Source organism: Salmo salar, chromosome 01 (assembly GCF_965601325.2).
Source record: "Salmo salar chromosome 01, fSalSal1, whole genome shotgun sequence".
Taxonomy (NCBI): Eukaryota; Metazoa; Chordata; class Actinopteri; order Salmoniformes; family Salmonidae; genus Salmo; species Salmo salar.
In genome coordinates this window covers 80,445,797-80,459,164 of record NC_138291.1, presented here as the reverse complement: position 1 = coordinate 80,459,164, position 13,368 = coordinate 80,445,797, and the positions used below count along the sequence as shown (strand labels likewise).

Below are 13,368 nucleotides of genomic sequence, written 5' to 3'. Positions count from 1 at the left end.
CTTGATAACCAGCGCACTTTTGTATGTTGTAAAAGCATTACTTGGTCATCTGTCAGGCATTCCCTTGGCAGCAAGAGCTTCTCGGTGGATGCTGCGGTGTACCCAAGTAGCGTTGGGAGCAACTGCTTGCACGCTTGTTACCACTCCACTATTTCTCCCTGTCATGGCTTTTGCGCCAGTACAGACACCAACATGAGCAGCAGCTACGTTTGGCTACATACGGACCGTCAGTGGAATTCCTGCAAGAGAGTAACGGTTGTGATTGGATGATAATTATTTGACTATGCTACCTGTATTTCACATTGTGATGTTATTTCGCTGAACACTAGATGTTTCACTGCCAAAAAAAATTAAACCGGGGTTACTCGGGCGATTATAAAAAAATATTTAAAAAACTTGCCCAAATGCATAGCCCCGTTGGAAAATATAAATGGACAGTGTGTGTTGATCAAGATGTATCTAACGTGTATTTCTTTTCATCCCTCATATAGACATCATGGAAATTCCAGAGAGCATTTCTAACTGTAAAGCTCTCCAAGTAGCAGACTTTAGTGGAAACCCATTAACAAGGTAACTGAACTTTGAATTTATGTCGCCATAAATGTTTAGCAAATGGGAGTGAACAAAACAAACATAACGTAGCAACACAGTATTGTAGCAGCACTGTAGTAAGTTATATCTAGGAACTTTGCATGACAACTAGAGAAGGAGTCGTTCAAACACAAGCAGAACACAAGCTATATTGAGAGGAAAATTTAGTAATTTTTATAAAGGTATTTTCAGATAGGATTTCTTTTTTGTTCGAACTGCTGATGGACCTGTTTTAGTGACAATTTCATTGATGACATTGAGGAACTACAGTATTAGATCTGCTGTATTTAACAGGTAATTTATGCTAATTAATATTATATGGGCCAGTTTTCCTGTCAGCTGTCTCATGGTGAGGTCTGTATAGTTTGTACCCTAGTGGAGGCAGTCACAATGCTATATGGTTCAGTTTGGGACTGGCCATGCCCTGGGATGTGCAATTTGCCTACCTTGTAAACAGCCTAGATCTCTCAAACTCAACTCTGGACCCCAAAGCCAGTTCCACTGCATTTTTACATAGTTCCCCTGTAATCAGGGACTCATTTAGACCTGGGACACCAAGTGTGTGCAATGAATTATCAGGTAGAACAGAAAAACCAGTAGGCTCTGGACCTCGTAGGGTAAGAGTTGAGTACCCCTGGCTTAGATGTTCTTGTTAGACAGCTTTACAGCTACTCAGTCGGGGAAGGGAATATGTAGTGCTCTGACCTGCAGATGATATAATATGGTTAGCCTCTCTAGGGCAGGCGGGACGAATTCGTCCCACCTACGCAACAGCCAGTCTAATCCAGTGGCGCGATTTTCAAATACCTTAGAAATGCTATTACTTCAATTTCTCAAACATATGACTATTTTACAGCTATTTAAAGACAAGACTCTCGTTAATCTAACCACACTGTCCGATTTCAAAAAGGCTTTACAACGAAAGCAAAACATTAGATTATGTCAGCAGAGTACCCAGCCAGAAATAATCAGACACCCATTTTTCAAGCTAGCATATAATGTCACAAAAAACCCAAACCACAGCTAAATGCAGCACTAACCTTTGATGATCTTCATCAGATGACACACCTAGGACATTATGTTATACAATACATGCATGTTTTGTTCAATCAAGTTCATATTTATATCAAAAACCAGCTTTTTACATTGGCATGTGACGTTCAGAACTAGCATACCCCCCGCAAACTTCCGGGGAATTTACTAACAATTTACTAAATTACTCACGATAAACGTTCACAAAAAGCATAACAATTATTTTAAGAATTATAGATACAGAACTCCTCTATGCACTCGATATGTCCGATTTTAAAATAGCTTTTTGGTGAAAGCACATTTTGCAATATTCTAAGTACATAGCCCAGCCATCACGGGCTAGCTATTTAGACACCCGGCAAGTTTAGCCTTCACCAAAATCAGATTTACTATTATAAAAGTTTGATTACCTTTTCTTGTCTTCGTCAGAATGCACTCCCAGGACTGCTACTTCAATAACAAATGTTGGTTTGGTCCAAAATAATCCATCGTTATATCCGAATAGCGGCGTTTTGTTCGTGCGTTCCAGAAACTATCCGAAATGGTAAATCAGGGTCGCGCGCATGGCGCAATTCGTGACAAAAAAAATCGAAATATTCCATTACCGTACTTCGAAGCATGTCAACCGCTGTTTAAAATCCATTTTTATGCCATTTTTCTCATAAAAAAGCGATAATATTCCGACCGGGAATATCCTTTTAGGTAAACAGACAAAGGAAAAGAAAGCTTTCGGTCGACGCGGGCACGAGCCTGAGTCTCACAGTACTGTAACCAGCCACTACCCAAGCGCGCTACTTTGTTTCAGCCAGAGCCTGCAAAGCCACGATTCAGCATTTTGCCGCCTTCTGAGAGTCCATGTGAGCCGTAGAAAGTGTCACGTAAGAGCAGAGATCCCCTGTAATTGATAGAGATAATCAACAAGGCCAAGAAATGGTCAGACGGGGTACTTCCTGTACAGAATCTTCTCAGGTTTTGACCTGCCATTTGAGTTCTGTTATACTCAGACACCATTCAAACAGTTTTAGAAACTTTAGGGTGTTTTCTATCCAAAGCCAATAATTATATGCATATTCTAGTTACTGGGCAGGAGTAGTAACCAGATTAAATCGGGTACGTTTTTTATCCAGCCGTGTCAATACTGCCCCCTAGCCCTAACAGGTTAAGCGTTGTGCATTGGATTGTAATGTGGTACGGCATTACAACCCACAAACAAAACTTTCACACTCCCACACTGACAGAAGCATTGTGTGTCTGAGATTGTCTCTGGGTGACCATGCTAGATAGAAGGGAATCAAGTCATGAAGGCTTAAAACTATACAGTGCATTTGAAAAATGCTGCTCAAAAAAATAAAGGGAACACTTAAACAACACATCCTAGATCTGAATGAAAGAAAAAATCTTATTAAATACTTTTTTCTTTACATAGTTGAATGTGCTGACAACAAAATCACACAAAAATAATCAATGGAAATCCAATTTATCAACCCAGGGAGGTCTGGATTTGGAGTCACACTCAAAATTAAAGTGGAAAACCACACTACAGGCTGATCCAACTTTGATGTAATGTCCTTAAAACAAGTCAAAATGAGGCTCAGTAGTGTGTGTGGCCTCCACGTGCCTGTATGACCTCCCTACAACGCCTGGGCATGCTCCTGATGAGGTGGCGGATGGTCTCCTGAGGGATCTCCTCCCAGACCTGGACTAAAGCATCCGCCAACTCCTGGACAGTCTGTGGTGCAACGTGGCGTTGGTGGATGGAGCGAGACATGATGTCCCAGATGTGCTCAATTGGATTCAGGTCTGGGGAACGGGCGGGCCAGTCCATAGCATCAATGCCTTCCTCTTGCAGGAACTGCTGACACACTCCAGCCACATGCTTTAGTCCAGGTCTGGGAGGAGATCCCTCAGGAGACCATCCGCCACCTCATCAGGAGCATGCCCAGGCGTTGTAGGGAGGTCATACAGGCACGTGGAGGCCACACACACTACTGAGCCTCATTTTGACTTGTTTTAAGGACATTTCATAAAAGTTGGATCAGCCTGTAGTGTGGTTTTCCACTTTAATTTTGAGTGTGACTCCAAATCCAGACCTCCATGGGTTGATAAATTGGATTTCCATTGATTATTTTTGTGCGATTCTGTTGTCAGCACATTCAACTATGTAAAGAAAAAAATATTTAATGAGATTATTTCATTCATTCAGATCTAGAATGTGTTATTTTAGTGTTCCCTTTATTTTTTTGAGCAGTGTATATCAATTAAATCAGATTTACATAGTTATTCAGGCCCTTTACTCGGTACTTTGTTGAAGCACCTTTGGCAGCGATTACAGCCTTGACTCTTCTTGGGTATGACGCTACAAGCTTGGCACACCTGTATTCGGGGAGTTTCTCCCATTCTTTGCAGATCCTCTCAAGCTCTGTCAGGTTGGATGGGGATGGTTGCTGCACAGCTATTTTCAGGTTTCTCCAGAGATGTTCAATCGGGTTTAAGTCTGGGATCTGACTGGGCCACTCAAGGACACTTGTTCCGAAGCCACTCCTGCATTGTCTTGGCTGTGTGCTTAGGGTCGTTGTCCTGTTGGAAGGTGAACCTTCGCCCCAGTCTGAGGTCCTGAGCGCTCTGGAGCAGGTTTTCATCAAGGATCTCTGTACTTTGCTCTGTTCATCTTTCCCTTGATCCTGACTAGTCTTCCAGTCCTTGCTGCTGAAAAACATCCCCACAGCATGATGCTGCCACCACCATGCTTCACCGTAGGGATGGTGCCAGGTTTCCTCCAGATGTGACACTTGGCATTCAAGCCAAAGAGTTCAATCTTGGGGGTTTTTCAGACAAAAAAATCTTGTTTCTCATGGTCTGAGAGTCCTTTAGGTGCCTTTTGGCAAACTCCAAGCGACCTGTCATGTGCCTTTTTATCGAGGAGTGGCTTCCGTCTGGCCACTCTACCATAAAGGCCTGATTGGTGGAGTGATGCAGAGATGGTTGTTCTTCTGGAAGGTTCTCCCATCTCCATGGAGGAGCTCTGTCAGAGTCTCCATCAGGTTCTTGGTCACCTCCCTGACCAAGGCCCTTCTCCCCTGATTGCTCAGTTTGGCTGGGCGGCCAGCTCTAGGAAGAGTCTTGGTGGTTCCAAACTTCTTCCATTTAAGAATGGAGGCCACTGTGTTCTTGGTGACCCTTCCCCAGATCTTTGCTTCGACATAATCCTGTCTCGGAGCTCAGCGGACAATTCCTTCGACCTCATGGCTTGGTTTTTGCTCTGACATGCACTGTCAACTGTGGGACCTTATATAGACAGATGTGTGCCTTTCCAAATCATGTCCAACTAATTGAATTTACCATAAGTAGAAACATCTCAAGGATGATCAATGGAAACAGGATGGACCTGAGCTCAATTTCAAATTTCATAGCAAAGTGTCTGAAAACGTATGTAAATGAGGTATTTATAATTTCTAAAAATCTGTTTTCGCTTTGTCATTGAGGATTTTTTTTAAATGTAATCCATTTTAGAATAAGTCTGTAACGTAACAAAAAGGGAAGGGGTGTGAATTCTTTACAATTGCACTGTCATTAAATGGAAAGAAAAAGTTACAGTTCCTGTTGATAGATTAAACTTTCCTGTCAGATAGGAAAGAAGTAAGCCTGTATTAGCTTTATAGTATATTTTATAGTATTCTTATTGCCTATATATGCAGTTGGAACCATTGATTTTTCAGGAATCTGCCACCATGTATTTCAGCTGCGAAGATCTGATTTTAATTTGAATTCCTCTCTTGTTTTTGCAGATTGCCTGAGAGTTTTCCAGAGCTTCAGAATTTAACATGCCTTTCCATCAATGACATTTCGTTGCAGGCTCTTCCCGAAAACATTGGAAAGTAAGTGCTTCTTTCTGGCATAAAAAAAATATATAGAATTTGTTTCATCGTCCTGTTGTACAGAAACGTGTTTTAATGGGTTGGAATTTAGTTCTCACTTATGCACTTTTGATGTTCATATGGGCTGTGACTTTGAATATAAAAAAAAATGTGTAAGAAATTGTATCCTACTGTCGGTCATATTTCTTAATCACAGGTGGTTATGAAACTGCTTCCTGTTTTTAAGTTCTGAACAATGTAATGGCATACTGTGACTACAAATGGTCTGTAACTGACATTTTTGGAAGTTGCTGGCACTCACACCCTCCTTCAATGGATGTGGTTTGGAACTGTGTTTGTTTCCATGACAATCTATTTTAATAAATACTGCTATGTTACTGTGTAATATATTTTGGTAGTTTCATGACGATCCAGTGTATAATTTCACAAAGGGACAAGAATGGTGTTATTTGATTTATGGCATAATAACTTACAAGGGTAGTTGTATCAGTAAGTTCTGCTTCTTTCCTGTCCCCCTCTATCCCCAGCGACCCTGAAATTTCCTGTGTAATTTCCTCCAGCCTGCCAAGTTCGTTTACGTTTCACTTGCAAAAGAATGCCAGCCCTCTCTCCCTTCAAATAACTGAATAATATATCATGCAGTTATCATGCAGTAGACTGTAGGTTGACTACAGTCTACAGACAGCAGCTACAGTCATAATCTCTCTTTAGGCTCCTTCTAGGATTTATCATCATCAGATGAGGCACTAATATTATATGACACCTCCAACACTCACCGGCCGTATATCGTTCTATACTCGTTGACAGGCCCCTTTTGTGTTATGCACAACGCAGCAACAGATTTTGAATTAAGGAACACTTGAAAAAATTGAACTAGTGTAAAATTAAATAGGCCTCTGTTTTGACTTGACATATTGCTGTAAATTAGGGATTACTGTATGTAGCATAACCTTACATGGTTAATGTAAATATGGTGTTTTGCAGAATGATTCAGCTGTGTTTCTCTCTCTCTCAGTGATAAGTAGGTCTAGATTATAGACTGAGTAATGTTACTTATTGTGCTCGATTAAGTCATATTAAAGCTGTGTTGATCTATGAGTTACCATGGTGACCTAGTAAGAGCTCTGTGACAGTTGGTGAAGATGTGAAAAGACAGACCTACTCGTGCATAAGTGCACAGTATTAGGCCAGATATTGATTGTTCATCCATTCACTCACTCTCTCGTCTAGCTGTGGAGGGCTGAAATGCTGTCACCCAAATGGTGTAGGCTTAATGGATTTGTAGGGGGAAAAAACTATTTTCTACACCTCTGTTAATCTCTCATTAATCTCTCGTGGACAGACGCACGTAACATAAATGGTATCGTAGTGTCTATCAACAGACTGTGGGATGCGACTAAGGAGGAACTTAGTTCCGATGTGCAGATTTTTCATCACTGATCATTTGAACAAATCACAATTTTGCATCTTTCAAAATTTCGAAGGGGATGGGACATTTGACCCATATACTTGCCTGGGTGGAGCTACCCCTTGATTTTTCCCACCTTTTTCTACGTTACAGCCTTATTCTAAAATTGATTCAACTGTTTTTTCCCCTCATCAATCTACAGACAATACCCCATAATTACAAAGCAAAAACAGCTTTCTTGAAATTTGAGCAAAAAAAAAAGAAGAAAAAAATGAAATGACATTTACGTACAGTACCAGTCAAAAAGTTGGAGACACCTACTCATTCAAGGGTTTTTCTTTATTTTTACTATTTTCTACATTGTAGAATAATAGTGAAGACATCAAAACTATGAAATAACACATTTTGAATCATGTACTAACCAAAAAAGTGTTAGACAAATCAAAATATATTTGATATATTTGAGATTCTTCAAAGTAGCCACTCTTTGCCTTGATGACAGCTTTGTTCACTCTTGGCATTCTCTCAACCAGCTTCATGAGGTAGTCACCTGGAATGCATTTCAATTAACAGCTGTACCTTGCTAAAAGTGAATTTGTGGAATTTCTTTCCTTAATGCGTTGGAGCCAATCTGTTGTGTTATGACAAGGTAGGCAAGGTATACAGAAGATAGACCTATTTGGTAAAAGACCAAGTCCATATTATGCCAAGAACAGCTCAAATAAGCAAAGAGAAATGACAGTCCATCATTACTTTAAGACATGAAGGTCAGTCAATCCAGAAAATTTCAAGAACTTTGAAAGTTTCTTCAAGTGCAATCGCAAAAACCGTCAAGCACTATGATGAAACTAGTTCTCATGAGGACCGCCACATGAAAGGAAGAACCAGAGTTATATCTTCTGCAGAGGATGTTCATTCGAGTTAACTGCACCTCAGATTGCAGCCCAAATAAATGCTTCACAGAGGAGGAGTAGACTGCGTGAATCAGGCCTTCCTGGTCGAATTGCTGCAAATCAACCACTACTAAAGGACATCAATAAGAAGAAGAGACTTGCTTGGGCCAAGAAATACAAGCAATGGACATTAGACCGGTGGAAATCTGTCCTTTGGTCTGATGAGGCCAAATTTGAGATTTTTGGTTCCAACCGCCGTGTCTTTGTGAGATACAGAGTAAGTGATTGGATGATCTCCGCGTGTGTGGTTCCCACCGTGAAGCATGGAGGAGGAGGTGCTTTGCTAGTGACACTGTCAGTGATTTATTTAGAATTCAAGGCACACTTAACCAGCATGGCTACCACAGCATTCTGCAGCGATACGCCATCCCATCTGGGCTTGGGCTTAGCGGGACTATCATTTGTTTTTCAACAGGGCAGTTACCCAACACACCTCCAGGCTGTGTAAGGGCTATTTGACCAAGAAGGAGAGTGATGGAGTGCTGCATCAGATGACCTGGCTCCCACAATCACCCGACCTCAACCCAATTGAGATGGTTTGTGATAAGTTGGACTGCAGAGTCAAGGAAAAGCAGCCAACAAGTGCTCAGCATATGTGGGAACTCCTTCAAGACTGTTGGAAAAGCCTTCCAGGTGAAGCTGGTTGTGAGAATACCAAGAGTGTGCAAAGCTGTCATTAACGCAAAGAAGAATCTCTCAAATATATAGAAAATATTTAGATTTGTTCAACACTTTTTTTTGGTCACTACATGATTCCATATGTTATTTCATAGTTTTGATATCTTCACTATTATTCTAAAATGTTTTGAAAATAGTAAAAACATTAAGAAAAAACCTTGAATGAGTAGGTGTGTCCAAACTTTTGACTGGTACTGTATACATGTTTACTTTTTGTGCCATTTGATTCGCAATAACCCACGATTGATTTTAGGCTTTAATGTTCCAGTCCACAAGATTTTTTGATTTATCTGCTCCTCATTTAACTAATGCAGTTAGGCCTATATTTCACCACTGATGTCCAAGCCATATCTTCGGAGATTGGAAGCAAATATTTGCCTAGTTAAATAAAATATCAAATATGTACCTTGGCAAGAAACGTCTAGTTACAGATTGTGCATAATAATGTATTCTCACCAGAGCTACATAGCTCCACTGCTGCGATTTCGAAATACAACTATTTTCCTTTCTTTTGGGAACAAAGACATTACCTCCAAGCCATGTTGTGCTCCTAAAAGCCCCAATTCTTGGAATTCATCGACTCTGTTCTAGATGACTTCAATCAATAATCCTCATGAAAAGGGTTACTGTATTTTCTGTTGTTCGTGATCATTTGGGGACAATAACAAACACCAAATGTCCCTCCCTCTTTTGCCTCTCTCCACAGCCTCTCCAACTTAGTATCACTGGAACTCAGAGAGAATCTGCTGACATATTTACCAGAGTAAGTACTTACCCTGGATAGATACTGTATGTTTCAGGGCAAAAAATTAATTGGAGGCAGAAGACAAGTAGGCCTACTTTATTAGTCCATGCGAGATGGAAATTCTTATTTCGCTCTGCTCCCAACCCCCCAGACATCAGTGTTCCCCAAACGCTCTGTGTTCCACAAAGTGTAAGAAGTAACGTCTGTGTGGCTACATTACAAGCATGTAACACATTCAGTAGACCACAGATGAAGCCTTATGTGTTTCACATGACGTGTGTGTGTGTGTGTAGACTTTAGAGGTGATATAGAATGCAGTGTACTCTCTAAAGAGTTGTTGGTCTATATTCAGCCAATGCGCGACTATTATGTTGGCACAACAACAGTCTCCCTCTGAACGTCTAACCATCTCACTGCTTGGTATGTGGCCAATACATTTTCACTCGCACATGGTTCAAATTAAACAGCAGTGAAACAGACTGAGAATGAGAAGCAGATACAATATAAATCCATCACTGTATGATGATTATGTTTATTGCATTTTTTTCAAAGCCTATATGTAATATTTTTTGACTTTATAACCCCTCTTGTGCATTCCACAGGTCACTATCGCTACTTCACAGACTTGAAGAACTTGACCTAGGGAACAATGAACTTTACAATTTGGTGAGTTTCTGACTTTGCGAATCTCAGTAAATATGTTGATTTCTTGGAATAACATTCACACTGAAGAAAACAATATGCATAGCTACGCATGTGTAGAATGAGCAGCCCTCAAATCTCACTCAACACTTTTCTTATGTGAAACTTAATTGGGTGTACTGATAGAAATGCCTCCCTCTTATCATCCTGAAGGGGTAGTGTGACAGGGCCATTGAGTTTAAGTCATAGTCTGTTACAACATAATGTCAGGTTTGATGTTTATAAAAAGGTAACTCCGAGACGGAGACACACTCCCTGAGAGATTGACTGAAACCAGACAAGGCTAGGGAATGACAGTTTACACATGGTTGAAATTATTCCAGTCTTGTTTACATTTGCCTCAGTCGTGTATAATTGTCTCTCTTTCTCTCTTTTTTCTCGGTCTCTGTCTCTCTCTCGCTCCCTTTTCTCGGTGTGTGTCTCTCTCTCTCTCTGTCTCTGTCTCTCTCTTTTGCCTCCAATCCTTCCTCCCACACAGCCAGAAACAATAGGATGTCTTGTCAGCTTAAAGGACTTGTGGCTGGATGGAAACCAGTTGGCTGAAATACCTGCAGTAAGATTTTTCTTAGATATTTAGACTAATAATTGTCATTTTTTAAGTGCCTTGATATTATGGGTCTCCCGAGTGGCGCAGCGGTCTAAGGCACTGCATCTCAGTGAAAGAGGCTTCACTACAGTCCCTGGTTCGAATCCAGGCTATATCACATCCGGCTGTGATTGGGAGTCCCATAGGGTGCAGCACAATTGGCCCAGCGTCGTCCGGGTGTGGCCGGGGTAGGCCGTTAATGTAAATAAGAATTTGTTCTTAACTGACTTGCCTAGTTAAATAAAAGTTAAATGAATAAAAATGACAGTTGAACTTGTATGATATGGTTTTGAGTCCCCAAAAAGTGAAAGGCTAACACCCATTTTTTAGGCTAAATTAATATTGTGACTTCTGTTGATATAATGCAATCACAAGATGCACCGTTATCGTTAGTCACTAACACAGACTGTGAAATGTATTTATAATTGAAGTGTGTTCAACCCGTAGGAGATGGGCAGCATGAAAAGCCTCCTGTGTCTAGATGTATCAGAGAACAAGCTGGAGCACCTTCCAGAGGAGATGGGTGGCCTGGTCTCCCTTACTGACCTGCTCGTGTCCCAGAACCTCATCAATGCTCTGCCAGAGGGCATAGGTCAGCACGCTGCTGCACTGTACACTACAATAGTGTGTGTGTGTGTGTGTGTGTGTGTGTGTTTGATTTTACTATCCTTGTGGGGATCAGAAGTCAGAAATTCGGACAAGTGGGGACATTTCGTTGGTCCCCACAAGGAAAACGACTTGGTGTTACAATTAGGGTTAAGGGGTTTGGGTTAAAGTTCGGGTTAGTTCGGGTTGGGGAAAATATCATTTTGAATGGGAATCAATTGTTTTGGTCCCCACACGGATAGTAAAATAAACGTTTGTGTGCACTCATGCGTTTGTATGCATGCGTGTTTGTGTACATGTTTGTTATTGGTCACTTGTTTTACCATGTCATGCATTGGACCATGCTGAAACTGATTAGGTCAAAGATGGGATCAACATCAATGTAAACTGAGCGTAAACCGGAAGTTAATCTGAGCAGATGAAACAATGTTTATTACTTTTACCAAAAGAGATTGTGAATCACATAATAAGATAGTCCACATTTGGTAACTGAACTGATTTAATAACACAGGTGATGTGCCCCTAGGACACAATATAAATTTGGATGAATGGAAAATTAAATGTGACAGTCATTAAATCCATATAAAATCATTTGATGTTTTATTGATCTGTCGTTTCATTAGCCATAGGCTCTGGTGTTGGTTGCAAATCAACTAACTTGTTTTACGAATTATATTGATTGCCATGCTATCCTCACTACTCTCATATGTCTATATCAAAGTATGTAACGTGTTTTTTTTGTTTTTTTTCTCTCTGCAGGAAAACTAAGGCGACTGTCGATATTGAAAGCAGACCAGAATCGGCTTGCCCAGCTACCAGAGAGCATTGGCAACTGTGAGAGTCTCACTGAACTGGTGCTCACTGAGAATCGGCTACAGGTGGGTTTGTGGTTGCGCTACACTTGCTCATATATACATATTATTATGAGGGCAGGTTTGATAAGTAAGACCCAATTACTTTTCTTTTATGTAATTGAGATCACAAGACACATGGCTGACTTTTTCAGCCCACGACAAACACTTTAATTTTATATAACTCAACTCTGATGGCTGCCCTCTTCGGTCCTTTGAAAGACCTTGTGCTTACAGTATAGCATAACAAATTGTAATTTTACTTCTGAAGGGATGTATTCTCTTATTATTGTGTGACCTTTGACCTCCATTATGCCCTTAGTCTTCACTTCCTAATAGGCTAAAAACATCTAAGTGTGCGCCAGGAACTTATCCTCTTTACCACTAGCCAATCAGATATGTTTATGTCATCCTCACAGTGGGACTGTGCAGGTAATCCCCATGCTCAGGCCACTAGCCGGTCTACTGTCACTGCTACACCTATTACTGTATGTGCGAACTGTAGATGTTTAATGTATTATTTCTTAATTGTTGTTTCTCTCTTTAGAGTTTGCCAAGAAGTATTGGAAAACTAAAGAGACTTTCCAACTTCAACTGTGATAGGAACCGACTAGCGTCATTGCCAAAAGAGGTATGCTATAGTCTTTCAACATGTAATAGTTTGAAGCAAATGTGAGATTTGTTGATGAATGGTAGGTCCTTCATGCTTCACAGGGAACCACAGTCCATAGTCTAGTGCAGGTATTCCCAACCTGGGGTACGACAATACAAATGTGATTCACATATAAAATAACTTTTATTTTTTAAATAAAAAAAAGTAAAATCTTCACATTTTCAAACAGTCTATTTATATTTTCCAACGGGGCTATCCATTTGGGTGAGGTTTTTTTCTTGCCTGAGTAGCCTCGTTTCACTGCCTAAAATTAAACCATCTAGTGTTCATCGAAATAACAACATAATGTCAAATACAGGTAGCCTAGTCAAATAATTAACATCCAATCGCATTAACCGTTACTCTCTCGCGGGAATTCCACTAACGGTCCATATGTAGCCAAACGTAGCTGCTGCTCATTCCGTTTGCTTGAAAACTGATAAATGGTTAAAAAAAAGTAAGGCCTTGTCCATACCAGCAGTACTACACCTACACCTGCACCTGTTGACGACACAAGTTGTTCTGCTTCCACAAGCACATCCAATGCTAGCATCAGTAATTCTACATTTGTTGTTAGACCAGCTGGCATGGACACTGACAGTTGTGAATCTGATGCAGCCGAAGAGCTACTGCCCCCTTACCCGGGAAAGCACCGAACAACAGACAGGGACATTGGACCATCGAAGAGG

The 13,368-nt window shown here is 40.7% G+C and overlaps 1 protein-coding gene across 2 annotated transcripts in view; it reads left to right on the top strand.

The window, feature by feature from the left end:
• The window catches only part of LOC106612630 (uncharacterized), a 71,107-nt gene that overhangs the window by 31,991 nt on the left and 25,748 nt on the right, over positions 1-13,368 (top strand). For both annotated transcript variants that reach the window (XM_014213976.3, XM_045723078.2), the window contains exons 3-10: positions 492-570; positions 5,409-5,498; positions 9,244-9,300; positions 9,885-9,948; positions 10,463-10,537; positions 11,018-11,162; positions 11,936-12,054; positions 12,575-12,658. In XM_014213976.3, coding sequence (XP_014069451.1) covers positions 492-570; positions 5,409-5,498; positions 9,244-9,300; positions 9,885-9,948; positions 10,463-10,537; positions 11,018-11,162; positions 11,936-12,054; positions 12,575-12,658 — 713 coding nt within the window. The remainder of the gene's footprint in view (positions 1-491; positions 571-5,408; positions 5,499-9,243; positions 9,301-9,884; positions 9,949-10,462; positions 10,538-11,017; positions 11,163-11,935; positions 12,055-12,574; positions 12,659-13,368) is intronic.